Source organism: Glandiceps talaboti, chromosome 18 (genome assembly GCF_964340395.1).
Source record: "Glandiceps talaboti chromosome 18, keGlaTala1.1, whole genome shotgun sequence".
In the NCBI taxonomy this organism is placed as follows: Eukaryota; Metazoa; Hemichordata; class Enteropneusta; family Spengelidae; genus Glandiceps; species Glandiceps talaboti.
In genome coordinates this window covers 6,833,455-6,850,791 of record NC_135566.1, presented here as the reverse complement: position 1 = coordinate 6,850,791, position 17,337 = coordinate 6,833,455, and the positions used below count along the sequence as shown (strand labels likewise).

General features: G+C 36.9%; 1 protein-coding gene across 2 annotated transcripts; it reads right to left on the bottom strand.

Annotated features, from left to right (window-relative positions):
- Window positions 1-3,401: 3,401 nt before the first annotated feature.
- On the bottom strand, window positions 3,402-15,260 carry LOC144449328 (vitamin D3 hydroxylase-associated protein-like). 2 transcript variants are annotated; one of them, XM_078139850.1, is made up of 15 exons: window positions 15,042-15,260; window positions 11,664-11,777; window positions 11,001-11,057; window positions 9,973-10,062; window positions 9,629-9,762; window positions 8,699-8,905; window positions 8,096-8,136; window positions 7,296-7,420; window positions 6,770-6,895; window positions 6,441-6,550; window positions 6,048-6,138; window positions 5,474-5,560; window positions 4,915-5,026; window positions 4,529-4,671; window positions 3,402-3,928 (listed from the first exon to the last, which is right to left on the bottom strand). In XM_078139850.1, the coding sequence occupies exons 1-15, from the start codon at window positions 15,258-15,260 to the stop codon at window positions 3,818-3,820; spliced, it is 1,767 nt and encodes a 588-aa protein (XP_077995976.1). In that variant the 3' UTR covers window positions 3,402-3,817. The 2 variants fall into 2 exon arrangements, with proteins under 2 accessions (XP_077995976.1, XP_077995975.1); XM_078139849.1 differs by lacking the exon at window positions 15,042-15,260 and adding an exon at window positions 12,219-12,502.
- Window positions 15,261-17,337: the final 2,077 nt, after the last annotated feature.

Genomic DNA, 17,337 nt, shown 5'->3' with positions numbered 1-17,337 from the left:
TGGTTGCACACTGACTTTTTCTCTCTTCAGTAAGTCTACGTGTATTTCTAACTGTGTGATATGATCATATATCTGTAGACACTGCTTATGTAAAAATGATATATTTCCATTTATGTTCATGAAGGCAATCTTAATATTTACAACAGAAATTGCATGAACAATGTAAACAAACAAATGTTACCCCAGAATTTGATTTTCAATTGCTGAGATTTTGAAGTTTTTGTTTTCCTTTTTTTAATTACACAATTCAAATATTGCAGAATATGTTATGTAATTTACCAATCAATGCTATATGATAGTATGTCAGTGTATTGTCATATGTACATACCATCCTGCAGGGTATTATGAAAGTCCTGGTTTTGTAACAGCAAATTTTTCTACTGAAATCAAACCAGAACTTCACAGACAATTGTTTAGTATTCCAGACTACTGTTACCTTTCATTGCTATAGAGCGAGACAATGTATTACTTTGTTGTTTCCATTTTACTTTCTACAAGATATAACAAAATGACGTTAACACCTAGTAAATATGTCAGTTACCACTGTACAGTAGGATCTAGTAAAATTTTATGCAGGGCTGTACTATAGTGCCCTCAGTGTTGAACTTTGTGACTCATCCTGATTTCAACCAAACCTAGCACAAATGTCAGATACCGCACTTCAATATGTACACCACTTTCATTTTCTGACCTGCTCAGGTTCATCACACGAAATGAAAATTTTACGTGTGGAATTTTCAACATTTTCTTGCCAAGTAGACCAGTGTATATGATACATTCCAAACTATGTTAATTTTAGCCGTGCAATATATCACACATCCTTGCCGAAGATCTGTCTATTCAAGTAATTTCAGTTTTATTTTTGTACACTAGTAGGTCATTCCAAACGTTTATCTCTATAATTCCATTGAACCATATTTACTTCAGTTTTTACCTTCCATTTCCCTTGTTGAAGATTTAATGAATACATCAGGGTATACTTTATATATTATCATGGTTGTACATGTGTCTGATTTGCTTAAGACTGAACATTTATGAAATTTAGTGTAAAGGTAAATATAAGCGGTACTGATTTTTGGGTGCGGTCCCAAAAATCTATTTTATTGGATGTATTGCAGCATATTATCTGTACAGATATATTGCAGCATATCTGTGCAGCTATATTGCAGCATATTATCTGTACAGATATATTGCAGCATATTATCTGTACAGATATATTGCAGCATATTATCTGTACAGCTTTCACAAATACATTTACCCACGGGTGATTCAATACTGTTCAGGGTGTACAATATTATGAGTAAATCAATTATATCTAACAAAACAGTTTCAAAAAAGCATTCCAGGTGCAACTAGTGTAGCTTTACTTATGAACATGTGTAAACAAAAGATGGTGTATGGTTTAGAGATATTGTACTGTGATGTAAAAATAGATGATGGTTACCATGGTTACTAAGGTGATGAATTCTACTTATGTAAATTTTGTGCGTTTTAAGGTTTATTGAATGTGAAGCAAACACTTTTTGTCTCTTTATGGGAGACTGTTATTTCTACTTAAATTTGGAGTTCACACTGGATATGGATGGTACGTAGGCAAATTTTGTGGTATATATAGTAACCACTGGTGCTAACACAAGACATAGGTAAAAGTTAGTGTGTTGATCACCATGTACATACATGTCACCTGAATAAACGTGTGTATTTTCATTTGCCCAAATTCAATATAATTCAGTGAATGATTCAGTATACCTTTGTTTGCTTGATATACAATGACTTGTTTGTTATATAGCAATACTTCAGTGTATTTTAACACTTGAGAAATATCAAACCACCACTAGAGGGCACTGTTTATAATAGCAGTTCAGTAGAGTGATTTGCTACCAGTACATCCTAACCCTGGTTATCCTCTGATTACTTGTCACACTAGATGTTCCATGTCGTTCCACTCCCATCAGCCTTTCCCTTTGGCTGATAGGGTGGTAGGACATGTTGTGACTTCCCTTTGGCTGATAGGGTGGTAGGACATGTTGTGCCTTCCCTTTGGCTGATAGTGTGGTAGAACATGTTGTGCCTTCCTTTTGGCTGATAGGGTGGTAGGACATGTTGTGCCTTCCCTTTGTCTGATAGTGTGGTAGGACATGTTGTGCCTTCCCTTTGGCTGATAGGGTGGTAGGACATGTTGTATCTTAGAGACGATACTCACAGTGCTAGCTATAAAAATCAAGTATACTTTAACTATACTCTGTGAACTCAGTAATACTAAATGTACAGGCAGGTGAGGTACTTTTAAAATCTCCCCAATTCTCAGGACTCTGTGTAGAGTTTTCACTCTATTACCAGGTATTTCATCAAAAGTAAGCGCAGAGTTATTTTTACTTGGGTGAAAATTCTGATAAGCTATTAAACTCAACTGAGGTTTGTCTCTGTCATTTATCAATAAAGTCATTTCATCAGACGACTTCTGAGTATCTACAAACACAAATAATAGATACTTTATATAGTCTAATTTGTTTTATAGACAGAACTGCCCTATATAAAGAGGATTATGGCTAATCTATGCAAATGCGGGAAATTCAAACTGCTGTACAGAGCACTAGCTTCTGGGTCTTGTTTTCAGCATTTTTTCTGTGCTCCGAGAAACATACAGGTCATGTATCATGTACAAGTTGTTTGTGAATGTCGTAGGATGGTAACTTGATACACAAATTAGTTGAAAATCAGTCTGTTTGTTTCATAGAATTAAAAAATCTTTCCAAATGAGACAAATTCCCCTGCAAACAGCTGCTTAGATTGTGTGTCATTCAGGATTATTCAAATGTGCGGCATTTGCATGTGAAAAACCCAGATATAGGGAATGTTTATATTTTGGTGATTACTTGCCAGTGAGTCATCACAAGTTCTCCACCTCCAAACATACAGTCAGTCATATGCAAAATAGGGTCCCAGACGTCGGCAGTTGTCTGTTTAAGTGTATTATATTATACTGTGAATGTAACAACATATAATACCACCCTACGAAACCTCTATATTGGGCACTTTGTCAAAGTTGAAATTTGATGGAAATCTATTTTTTGCTTGATGAAATGTCAAATTTTGAATTGTCATTTGATGACCTTTGACATGTCAAGGCAGGTGAAATGTAAATCTGTCATTTTTAAGGGTCACACATCATTAAAACAGCTTGTCACAGGAAATAATACAAATTATGCTGTACTTGTTTTCTCTCCACGGTAAGACTGATTTAAAGTAGAATGTGCTGCACTGACCAGTGTCCATTGAAATCAAATTTAGTAAAATCTCTCCAAACCTTACCATATGAAAGCTTGTTCCAAGCCCTTTTAAAATAATAAAAGAAACCGTCTTGTTTCAAGGAAATCAATGATTGCTTTATTTTCCTTTAGATTTACCTACCGGTAACATATTTGGCAGCCATATTGGATTCTAAAATGACAACATTTTGACTTTAATGTCAAAAATTTAGTTATTCCTGATTTTTTTTTGCAAATAGCACAAAAATGTCAAAGACCTTCAATAGCGTACTAAGTGCATCTGAAAAAAAAATATTTAAGAATTTTTCTGTGTTTATGATAAGATTTTCACTGAACTATTTCCCTCCATTGACAATCAGTAAATTTGACAGACATAAGAGTCTACTCTACTAGTATACCTTACTGTCATATTGGATGCACATATTGTAATTGTATAAACCCAGGCTAATTTTAGCCTTCCTATAGATGTGAAAGACTATTAGTACTAGCGACTACTACACCACTAAACATGCTAGCAAGACACAAATTTTAGTTTCCTTCAAAATGTCCTATTGGAACGCAGTTTCTATTTCCTTCATCAATCTTAGACACAATTCTTCTCTCCATGGCAACGCCACACATTGTACACCAACTGGTAGACCAACTGAGTCTTTGCAAGCCTGAAATAAAAAACAATATTGAAGCATACGTTGTGCAGTATCTCTAATGCCAAGTCAGTATGTCTCATACTATAGGGGTGTTTTATTCAAAATTCATTTTTCCATGACAGATTTCTGAATTATTCAATCATTAAAAACATAGCACCCTAAAGTGTAAAGAGATATGTGTATAATGAAATGAAATGGTCGCAAGGACAAAGTCAGAAGTCAAAGCTCGCCAATGTCATGCACAAACGTGTTGTACATAACTATGATGATCGGGAAATGTCGGTTATCAGAAAGACAAAAGATTGTATAGTTTGGCCACTAGGGGTGCTGTTCAGAAGAAATCTGGAAACGAGGGCAACGATGTTACTCACTATTCGCATTCTTTCATGGCAAATGACAGTTGCATTCTCAACGAGAAAACCTTCTGTCATTTTTTCAAGATAACACAATTTTTTTCTGCAAATCATGGAATTGCTGTAGCCACATATTGACTTATGAATTTAGCCCTCATTTTCCCTATGTGCGACGCCCTCTTGTGACACTTCCTTCGAAACCGGAATATGGTGTAATATGCTAGCAATTGATTTATGAACACATTAAGTTAGGCCTTACCTCCTTTGCCATTTGGTCATACCCATCCTTCACTCTGAAATTATGTTCTAGGTTTTCTTCATCTTCTTCGTTTACATTGGTTACCTTGACAATGCCTGCTGGAAAGTCTAGCAAATTGAAGAGACCAGTGGTACCAGCCAGAACTGTTGAGAACGATATGATGTTATTGGACACTATGAATTTGACACAAAGATATGCGATCGAAGAGTTCAATTGACCTACTCAAGGAGGGTCAAACGTTTAGAATTGTTAGCATTACGATATCAGAACCATCAGAATGATAATGTAATGTATAATGGCTTATACATGCTTAGCAAATGCCTCTTAAGTTTGTACTCCCCATAGAGATGACCATTATACACAATGTCATATATACAGATACCTACACATTAATTTTGCAGCAAAGTCATTGCTGGGAGCTGTTATACCAAATGCTGGACAAACAAGACCATCAAGTTTAGCATCTTCCCAAGCCTTCACAAACTTGGTAATATAGTCCTGAAATACAAGAGAAAAGCACATACAATAACACAATTCTCTGTGAGATAGCTTGACCCTTGTAAATATTACTAAATAATGCAGTAAGATATAGTTATCGCCCTGACTTCTGGTTGCCAGAGTTATATAAATATCCAGATACAAACTGTATGTCTATCGGAAGGTTTTGAATATTTTTGACGATTTCGAGTAACTGCACATGTCAAGTTCAGCTGTTTGACCTTGAAGATGAAGGTCAAGGTCAAGTGTAAAAACTCTATGAAGATTAGTTAAAATAAATGAAAGCTAACATAAGGTTAGTTTCTATCCTACCAATGGTGAATAAAATGATGTCAATGAATATGTTATTACAGGCATATTATTTACACAATAGATCTAGACAGTAAACAGTAAGTAAACCCAATTTGAAAACATATATATATAAATTTAATGGTAAAGATCACTCACGTCTTTCTTTGCAAAGTTTGCATATAATTCCCGAGTAGTCAGAATTCCATATATCGAGGCATTGTAGAATCGTTGCATCCTAGGAGACTATGAGCAGTATGAAAAAAAATAATTACCATGTATACTATAACTGCGTACAAGAAGTACAGATACAAGTAATCTATTCTTATACTATTACAGGGAATTATGAGAGAGAGAGAGAGAGAGAGAGAGAGAGAGAGAGAGAGAGAGAGAGAGAGAGAGAGAGAGAGAGAGAGAGAGAGAGAGAGAGAGAGAGAGAGAGAGAGAGAGAGAGAGAGAGAGAGAGAGAGAGAGAGAGAGAGAGAGAGAGAGAGAGAGAGAGAGAGAGAGAGAGAGAGAGAGAGAGAGAGAGAGAGAGAGAGAGAGAGAGAGAGAGAGAGAGAGAGAGAGAGAGAGAGAGAGAGAGAGAGAGAGAGAACCGCAAACCAAATACCATATGCACTATAAGATTACAAACACAAACTGGAAAATATAAAAGTTTGACTATTTCATAATTAAATAATCAAAAGTATACAAGAATTTTTTTATCAAATTATTCAATTGGTTGACTTACCATAAATGGTCTCTTTAACTGATTCTTAAAAGTTGGGTTAGCACTACAGCCAATTTGGGTAGCAAGATGCTTATCCATCTGTTCATCTTCACTGCAGATAGAGACACCAAAACGAATTTCCAATTTTCAAATGAATTATTTTGATTTCAGTTTCAGTGATTGCATTTATCTTTTAAGACAATTAAATGTTGTTGGTATACACATTAACTGCATTCAGACAACGTGACAGGTGACACTGAGGTGTCATGGAGTATTACCTGAACTTTCTCGTAAAAATAGAACAAGGATACCAAAACGTTGCCATAGCTTCAGCTAGTCGAGCTATGGTAATCAAGTCTTGAAACTTGAATCAAAGGAAAAAGATTAGAAGGAGGGAAAATGAACTCAACTTACAAGTGTGAAAACCAAAGCCTGTTGCCATCCGCTTGCACTAATCGAAACAGATGATTTCCTGCTGTGTCGTCATCATTGTCGTTCAACGGGGGTACTTTAAATGGTACCAACTGTTGATAAAACATCATAAATAAAAATTAAATATAAATATTTGTTTTACGCAGTCACAATCATTGACACTGCAGTATTTGCTCCTTTTATAATGGTTGTTCTCAAACTACTAAAGGAGAGCGATGTTTCATTTTGGTTAATTTGGCAAAAATATTACCGTGGCCCAACACAGACGATAGGTAAACCATTGCTCTCTTTATGGAGGTCTGTAAAAGTACCTTGTGTCCGGCTTTTCTCAGAGCTTCTACTGCCATGGCAACAGCACGTCTGCAGGATGGCACTGGAGTAAAGTAGCCATCATCTTCAAAATAACCAATGGTAAGAGGTGTCTTGTCTGAATATATCTGGTTACGATTTAAAAAAAATAAAACACTGGTATATTTGTACAAAATTTAGAACAACACAAAGTTAATCGCAAGAATTTGAAAAAGCAACGTAAGCAAATAAATTCAAAGTAATACCGAGAATAAAGATCATGCCAGTCTTAAAATTTAAGATCGCTAAAAGTATGAACAAATGTGGTATGATGTCAAATGTGGTGTGATTTGAAATATCTTACAAAGTTCGACACCACTTTGCAGACATTTTTGATAAATAACGGAGAGCAGATATCTATGCCTGGGATGAATTGGCGTCGTTACCCCCAAAGAATTACAAATATTTAACCCTTTCCATGATTGTACAGAAAATATTGAACATAATTCTTTGTTCACACAGTTATTAAAACAGTTTGATTTCACTTACCCCTTCATTAAACGGCATTGGTGCAACGCTACAGTCCAAGTTAAACATTGTAAGTTGTAATAAAGCCTTCATAGCAAGTACTAAGCTATCAACATCACGAGCCATTGTACCATCAACTGCAGGCACTATGTAACAATAAATCATAGGTCAGACCACGGTAATCTGAGAATATATGCACTTATTTTGGTTTAATATCTGTAAAAAAAACGTGAAGTACTGTATCAGACATTTCGTTAACTCTGATTTCGCAATTGTTATACGAAGTATACAGAATGCAGCAGTGGGTGGGCTAGTTTTTTTTCGATCAGTAGTGGAGGGGGGCTAAGGGAGAATTGCGACGGGGAAATCCTGATTTTGATACAGCCATGGAATTGGGGGGGGGGGGAGGTGCGCACATTGTGTAAGTCAAATGAAATGCTGGTTTAGTCGATAACACAAACGCTTTCCTGGTGGGGAGTGGGTAAATCAGGCATAATATTGGACAGGCAGAGGGTTGGCGGGCAAGTTGACATCCAGTGGGAGGGAGGGAGGGGGGTTAGATATCCTTCACCACCAGTAGGAGGGCTCATAAGACCAGCTAAACACCCTCCCCACATTTTTTGAGGGGGGGGGGCGCTTCTATTCAAAACGTCATTTTGGTCACAAATCTGTCCTTGGGCTGCACCTGTACGGGGTATGCTTGAGACCTAATTTACAATATCTAATATTCCAGTGATCTTCATAATGATATTGAGAACTTCACTTCATGTACAGAAACTACTATAGAAACGTATTATGAAGAATATGACAATAATATTTACCTCCTTTTTGACCAGGTAAAGGGTTTGATTCTCCTATAGCACTGTTTGAAAGAAAACAACAACATTTACAAATAGTGTAGACGGACCATTATAAGAAACACTTTGTTTTCTATATCTAGTATAGTGGCTCGTGATCATGCATAATATTCTATTGTCTTGTAAATGGACATTGTATGAATATATCGGAGACACTTTCATTTCATAATCAAACTTTTAACAGTCTGGATGGTTTCGAAATTAAAATTCAAGTCAAATGGATAGTGTAGACCATTTGATTTACTGAAGGTCCCGAAATTCAATGATAAACGACACTTGTAATTTTCACCCAGATATAAGCTTGTGTTGTCGATGTCACCATCTTTCCATATTAGTGATAATTTTATCAGATTCGGTCATAGAGGGCGCCATTTTTGTGAGATTCAACAAGTACGGGGTCGGACAGGTCATGACAGACATGGACACAAATACAGGAGGGGGCTTTTTTTATTTTACACAAGTCAACTTTTATATCTAAGTTACTGTTGTCAGTCATTATCGTCAATTGACTCTAAATACACTTTAAGCCCATAGACAAGGATTCAAATAGAATGTTTATATGTATACCTAATTCTTCTAGAACTTGACTTTAATGAGCAAATTCCACAAAAATGGGCTGGAATACGAAGACTTCCTGCAATATCAGATCCTAAGCCAAGTGGAGATCCATTCATTCCAATCAGAGCACCTTCTCCTCCAGACGAACCACCTGGAGATCTCTCACAATCATAGGGATTGAATGTTTCTCCATATACGGGATTGCTACAGCAGTAACTGTCAAAGTATGAATAATGGGAGAGAGGAAAAGTAGTTCCGTTGATTATTTCAAAAGGACCGGGTAACGAGCTTTCATCTGGCATCTTTTGGAGTGATTCGAATAACTTTGTTTTTCAAAGAAATTGGTCCCCAATTGGCACTGTCTGTTGTTATTGAATTCCCCTTGCGTATATAAATGTAATACGAGATAGTAGTTGTCAAGCGAAAAACTATGCAGAAAGGGGAAAATTGGCATTCGCACAACAATATAACTCGCAGAGCATTTAATTATCAATTAGCAAGAGAGTGAGGTAATCGAGGCCGAATAATCGAGGCATTATGACAATGATATCTATCACTACCTGGAAGGATAGTTATTGAAACTCATATAACTTAGATCGCCCTAAAATGGTCAACCTGATTGGCTGCAATCGACAACTCAATGGGCCAATGGGGTGAGCCATTGTGTTTACTGTGGCAACTTGACTTTCCAATACCTGTAGTGCTTATCACAAACACGTCATTTCCGCTTAGAATATTTTGGTTTTGAAGATGTGTTAACATTTTTATGTTGACGCAGTGAAGTCTAATACCTTCAAAGGAATTCGTTTTGATCTTATGAATGGTGACGTCACTAACCTGCACATAGTTTGTGGTAGGTTTGTTCTCATGAATGGTGACGTCACTAACCTGGACATAGTCTGTGGTAGATTTGTTCACATGATTGGTGACGTCACTAACCTGTACATAGTCTGTGGTAGATTTGTTCTCATGAATGGTATAGCACCTTGACTTTTTAACGACTGGATCATCACATGGTCATATTCAGCTATATCACCAATATTCTTAGACACACCATAATTAGTATTATATCCCTGTAAGATAGCAACACCAAGTATTGAACACAAAAGTTGTAGATAGAAGGAAGAATCTTCAAAACCCAGGATATAAAGTTGTATGAATCTGCCCACCTTGACGTTAAAATTTTCTTTCACACTGAATGGAATACCGTGAGCGTGAGTGATCAGGGCCTAATTACAAAGTCAAGTAATAACCATGATACTAGTACATATATACGTACATACCTTGATATTGTAACTTTCTTTCACACTGAAAGGAATGCCAAACAGAATTCCACTTTTGTCGTCACTACTGTCTAGTTCCTTGGCCCATTCCTGTCAAGAAATTGTAGCTTGGGACTGATTAGAGAATACACACATCCACACTTTGTCTAAGGGTCAGATCTTACTAATAGCTATTTTTTTATTAAAACTTTTTATCTGGCGCTAATTGTTGAAAAACGATCAACATAGCAAAGTTATAATTGTTCCCTGGGAACACTTTACTTCCATTTTATCGTGTGGTTCAGATATCTATATTTAAACAAATCGCTACATTTTGTCACCGTGACGTGATATTGTAAATGATGTACTAATCACAGGTTGTGTAGTCTGTGCAACTGGTTCACTTTCACTGCACTACCAAATATAGACTTCGCTTGAAGGATTGTACAACATGTACGAATATTAGGTTAATCTGATCCAAGTGTATTTAACCCCCACCTCCTTCTTTAAAAAATCATATTAGCCATATAACATAGACTGAAAAAATTCTTCTCTCAGTAAACAGGTTCATAAGGTTGGAACTTCAATGATATAGTACCGTAAATTGTTTTTTGATACACAACCAAGTTACTTTTTTCATGTCTACGTTTCGGCAATGTGACTGCTGCCTTCCTCAGGACAAACTGACGATGATTACTGTTCACCACCACGTCACTGAGACTGTCCTGAGGAAGGCAACAGTCACATTGCCGAAGCGTTAGTCTCGGTTACCCAGCCTTTTGCCGTTGAGGGCATAACCCCCAGCAAGAGGTTGTGTAACCCGAAACGTAGACATGAACAAAAGCAACTTGGTTGTGTATCAAAGAACATTAAGTACTATATTATTGAAATATTTCTTGTTGTTGGTGTGCTTGTTGATCACAATGAGTAGTGTCAGGAGTGTACACAACGATGGTCCTTTCAGTCTACCTTTGAACCCGCCATGTCACTCGTCAATCTGTTGACTGTTTGACAGTTGAAAGTCACGTGAACACCATGTTGACACTCACCTCAGCCTCCCAGATGGGTTCAGTAACACAGTTAGTTTGCCTTGTACATTCTAATGCCTAGAAAACAGAAGGGGTCGAAAGAGTAATTTTGTTTTGTGATGAGAATGATTTTAAACCTGTCTACGGACAGATTTACTACCAAACCAGAGTGGACTTCCAATTAGGCAGCAAAATGTTTTTATTTTTTATTTTTTTATTTTTTATCTCAATGTGAACATAAATCACCATCAGTGTCGAATGAAACAAGGAAGATTCGACCATAACACTGTTTGTTTGTGTTCACAATGAGGTAATTAAAAAGTAACTATTCATGTGTGTGCGCTATCAGAGCTTGCATTTCTTGTGTAATTCGCAACAAAAACGTGGTGTGAGGTGTATAAAATATCACACCACCGAATAGGGAACTTGCAAACCCACCATGTTCAATGTTGCATCATGGGAAATGTGATAATGAATTTATTAGGAGGTTTATTTTATCGGTACCTCCAGATTAGGTATTACAATAACCACATATAATCCCATAGTCCTTTGCGTCTGAGCATGCTCAGTCTGGATTGCAAGTTCGCTATTGAAACGCTATAGTCATTCTGATTTGATAGTAAGACAGAGTTGAATTTTATGCAAATACAACTTTTTTTATGACTTGCTGCGCGCGATACTAACCTTGGCTTGGAAAGCATGTAGAACCTGAACAGCAGTAAACTGGCCAGATTTTAATGCCTTGGTCAGCTCTACGAGTGGCATGTCAATAATCTTCTGGCGTAAAGACAAAACTGCCTAAAACAACCGACAAATAGGAGAAAACTTCAGTTAGCAACATCCCATGGTAGTTTGAGAATGTAGAAGTTACTATTTGTTAATTTGTTCATTCACAGCTGATTATACAGTAAATTCAAGTGGGATGCGAAATGAGTACTATATATTTTGTGGACTTGGTGACTATCATGGCGTGTATAAGTGGTGTTTCAATGAAATTATCACATGAAATGCCAACAGGTCTAGACATGTTTATCACGTTTGACAGATTCTTTGTTGGGACTTCAGTCGGGTCAGCAAGGGTATAACCCCTAACACGTGACCTAGTTGTTAACTGCTAGTGCATATATAGTGCACACTTGGTATGTATCATGATTGGAGTCGGATCCTTTAAGTATTTTCATGTACAAAACACTTGAAAAACATTTGCTGAAAATGGTATACTCTAAGACACATTGTTACCGTATCATCTGTGTGTAGTTTGTTGGCAAGTGCAATCTTCATATCAGATGTTGCCTGTCTTCTATCTAGAGCGGCGTGTCTATGCATTGCCCTCAGTTTCCTTCTGTCTGCGACTTCTTTTCCGAGACACGCACCTCCAACGATTACCAATAGGGCTGCTATTACCTTTTCCTTCCCCCATGTCTCCAATAGCTCCTTTATCCAATCCAGTACCGGCATATTGATGCGCTTACCATGAAAGCCTGGCCTGCTGACGCCTTTTGAAGTTAGAGTAGTATGTCGTCCGAAACTTAATACGCACTGGTAAGGGAGCCTCCAGTAATTACAGGGAGGAGGGCCAGGAGAAATTAAGCTCGGAATTTCGCGTAAAATGTAACACCCCCACCCCTTTATCTAACAGTGGCCCTCCATCGCATCAAGTTTGTTTCTCTAAAACATGAACTTCCCCGGTTTGAATATGTTAAATGGGTTAGAATGTTGATATATGAATAGATGTGAAAATGGACACTAGCCAGATTCAATGGTAAGGACTCCATTTCACCTGTTACAACAATGATACTTATAAAGGGATGGGCTGTTTCCAAATACTACCATTGCAATGAATTTCATTGTGTGATGGCACTTTGTTAATTGATTCCCGTGAAAGACCGAAAAGTCTCCTGATAAATCCATTTAACTTTCAGGGAGCCACACTAAGTTGAACAAACTATCACTCCATTGAGACCCACTGACCTCTCCTCATACCACTAATGATTGATTCACTGCATGGTTGTCGTCAGCGATTTGACTGATATGTTCTGGAAAAATTGTGGCAGTGGTGGGATCTGGCAGCTGTGGAGTATGTGACACCGGTCGGATGCCAAAATCACAAAATAATGCAAAATTAGATAATACAATGAATCAAACGTGAACTGTGACCCTCCACTAACTCTCACTTTCTAAAATGTGACCCTCCCCGAGAACCAATTTGTAAAACATAACCCCAAAGCTTCCCCAAGCCCTCCCTCACCTGTAATTACTGGAGACTCCCTAAATGGTCATTTACCGTCCCAGGGTTCTCAGAGTTATCATGAGAAATGGGTTAATGACACCCTGTATTGTTGTCTAGTGACTGATATACACACAGTTTGAAGTTTGAAGTGTCTACATGGAGGGAAATTGGATATTTCTTTTGGATTCTTGTATTCAGATTCAGATCGATATTTTTAACCCAATAATTGCAAAAAACTATAAAAGATAACGCACTATGTAAAGGTTTGTAATTGCACGTACGGGACTCACGTGAATAAATCGAATTAATCATTACGTCACGTCCTGTCTGTACATGCATCTGTCGGTTCCCCATATGACATGAAAACACCTCCATGCACAACCGGTACCAGTTTTGACCATTTAGTTGTATTTACGCGCAATTCAAACTGATTATTATATAGCATGTTATTATGTATGTGCACACAATTAGTAATAAATAAATTTAAAATATTTAAGAAAGTTTTTTAGGAATATGACAAAATATAATCAGCGTATGAATACAGATGGGGCCTATGTTAATTTTAAAATAATCACCACCACCACCACCACCACCACCACCACTACTACTAGCTAGCCGTAGCAGTTTATGTTTAGACGGATGTGGCTTTGTATTGCAAGTTCTCATACTTGTAAAGTAAAGTAAAGTAAAGTAAAGTAAAGTAAAGTGTATACGTTTTGCCAATGTGTCAATTTTTGATTACCTGTCAAGTCATTTTTCAAATAAATTTTATTCAACCACGTAAAAAATACAGACAAATAGAAAAAGAGCTTTCAATAAAAATCAGATGCGCATGCTGTCTGAAACAATTTTCAATTTTGCTAATTAAGTTAGAAAGGGGTGTGGCCTGGGGTCGGGGTTCTGAGGCCTATTAAACTATAAACTATTGATCTTGCCGCTAACATCTCATGGTAGTTAGAGAATGTAGAAGTTACCTCAAGGTCATCTATGTATTATTAGCGTTCATTAACCTCTGTCTCTGAACATACATTGAAGTGGCTTTGTGGATGAGAAAAGGGTAGCCTACTATTTTGGAATGTTTTTAATCAATAAAATAACTTACTTTGGTTTCTACTTGAAAAATTACCATTGTTTATGAAAAAGCCCAAAATGACTACCCATTCATTGTACAAAGGACCACTATTGTAAACTGAGATGTTGACTACAACAACATGAATAAGTGTCATTCACAATGATTTACAGAGAAAACTTATGAAAAGAGTGTCAGCAGTTATCATCTGGAGAGTAGATTTTTGTTAGGACTTCGAACGGATTGGAATGACCTTCAATTGACCTTGGTTTATTCATATAGACTATAACCTTGTCGTTTGGCAAAGGTCATGATTTCAGTGTGGGCCACCTTAACTGCACATTACCTTTTTACTGTACAAAACATGTCTCAAACACATACTCGGAGAGACACGAACAACTGTATATTTGTCGAAGTGAAGGGTCTGGTGGAACTTGATGCTGAGGTAGGTATGTGACAGCATGTACAGTCCAGTGTTATTTTGAAGATCACCACAATCTTATATAGAGAACATTTGAAAAAAAAGTGATTGGTACTATTTTCACAGATATATCTGAATCATGTAAACATCGGTCGCTTTAGTTCAGGCTGGGGAATTGTATATTATGTCCTTTGAAGTGGTGGTATATTTTACGTGTGTTATTAGCACACATGTACAACTATTACAGATGAGACGCAGTGGCGATCAGTATTATGCTGTTCCAATATAATGTATTTCTATATATAACCATCAAAATAAAAATTATGATCTTTAAATTTCTACCGTGTCATCTGTGTGTAGTTTCTTGGCAAGTGCAATCTTCATGTCAGATGCTACCTGTTTTCTGTCGAGAGCAGTGTGTCTATACATTGCCTTCAGTTTCATTCGGTCTGCGGCTTGTTTTCCGAGATACGCACCTCCAACCACTACCATCAGGGCCGCTATAACGTTTTTGTTCCCCCATGTCTCCAATAGTTCCTTTATCCAGTCCAGTACCGACATACTGATGCGTTTTACCCTGAAATCCTGACCTGTGACGTGTACAGTGTGTGACGTCCTAAAACGTATTACAGTGCGGTTACACACTGGTAAATGTCATTTGCAATAAGCATCCCAGAGTTCTTAGCGTTATCATTAAAAGTAGAATAAGGTCTCCTGTACTGTTGTCTATTGCTGTAGATTTGAAGTGGCAATATGGATAATTCGTTTTGTATAACAACTATGCTATGTTTTCTACTTTAAAAAACAATTTGAAACAGACCAGGAAGTGTAACTGCAATACATGCCGTGTCATAAAGTGGTGACATGTTAAGCACAAGTATGTTAACCTAGATACTAACATATGGCCATCAGTTGAACCCTGGTCAAGCATGTTCGCTTAGCGTGTAAATTAGACTGTCGACAGTCGTTCATGCCTTTTTCGCTACGTTTCATCTAAATCAAAGTCGGCGCCTCGCTCCGTAGCACTGAATACTAATGCGTACTGATAGGAACTGCGATTGCTGAAGGCACGATCGACGAACGACTCTCGCTCGTGCCTCCGGCACTCGCTGATCAGTACGCGGTTATAGTATTGCTCCGGATCGGTGCACAGGGGCGTGTATTATTGCTTAGATTTCCGTTTTCTTAGGAAAATATCATACGAATCTTGCTGCTACAAATGTATCGATCTAGTATAGTACTACGTATACTATAAATCTCTCTTTCCCTATACAGGTAGGAATATATATTCAAAAGGTTGTTATATTTAGTCTGTAGACCTGGAAAACAACAATCTATGCAATATTACACGCCCCTGTGGATCGGTGCGAGGCAATGACTTCAGTTTTAGATAAAACGTAGCAAAAAGGCACGAACGACTGTCGACAGTCTACACGTAGTGTTAACTTTGTATATAAATTAGCAGGTAACGTGAATTAAAAAAATTCGATGTATCACGATAGGTGCCAGATGGCTGGACGTAAATCAGTGTGCAGAGAATCAGCATATTATTTTTGACACGTTCTTCCAAATTTCACCATTCCTTTGCTCTACCCCACATCTAGACTTTGGCCAAAAATAAACTAGTCAGGATTCATGAGACCTTAAAATAACACACTTCCAAGACAACATTTCCAAGGGAGAAAAGTTTTGACCAAAAGCAATAGACTAGGCGATGTTCAACTTGTCCTCGTAGGGGTAGGATATGGCATTCTTTCAAACCACTCGGCTATCATCGAACTGACACTCACTCAAACAGTACAGTCTACTAAAAGTAAAGATGACAGGTAAAACTATTGGCTGAAAAGAACTTTATTATATTGAAGATATGTTTCGTAAAATTAAGTTTCTGTACAAAACAAATGCTTAAGTCGCCTCCATGAATAAAATGAACTACTGGGAACAAAACTACAGAATTAGTCGTAGAATTATCATTACTTAATAACTTGTACAATGTTTAGAGACTTGTCAGTAGATCATAAATGCTTTCCAAGGCACTAAAGAAATTCTCAACTATGAAAAACCATTTCATTTGAAAAATAAAATCCGATAAAATTTAGGATACTTTATAGCTAACCTAGTTTGTAGTTCAAAACATTAACGAATATAACGTATTTTAGAAAAATATTCCAAAAAGTAATTACCTCATCAGGAGGGGCAAACGACTCTGAAAGGGACTTTAAAAATAACGCCCTTGCTATCCTAAGAATAAAAACATTTAAAGCAATCTAAAATATGTCTCAAATAAATTGCAGTTAGTCCAAACTGAATTTCAAAAAACATGTTCTGAAGAGTAAGCCATTTTTTTTTTACTTTTGCTGTTTATGTACAGTACACTATCTCGTCTTCTACCATCAGAAGATAGAATGATTTCCATGAGATCCATCCCTCAGAGTAGAGTTGTCTTTCTTCAAGACGTTTACATCTAGGAGTAAAGACAAAATGTTTCCAAAATGATTATTATATGCATGTTAAAAGAGTTCAAAGTAACTTAATTTCTTAACAATCGAACCTCAGGTATTGGTGGAAATTGGTTTCTGGAAAAAAAATATTCTGGATGTACAATTACTGTACAAATTTTCCTTTTTATGTCCGACCT

Coding starts and splice junctions, on each gene's coding strand:
- LOC144449328 (XM_078139850.1), bottom strand. CDS start 15,260: ATGTCGGTACTGGACTGGATAAAGGAACTATTGGAGACATGGGGGAAC. Junction 8,906..9,628: donor CTACCACAGACTATGTACAG/GTTAGTGACGTC, acceptor ATACTTTGACAG/TTACTGCTGTAGCAATCCCG. Junction 4,672..4,914: donor CTTTGCTGCAAAATTAATGT/GTAGGTATCTGT, acceptor CGTTCTCAACAG/TTCTGGCTGGTACCACTGGT.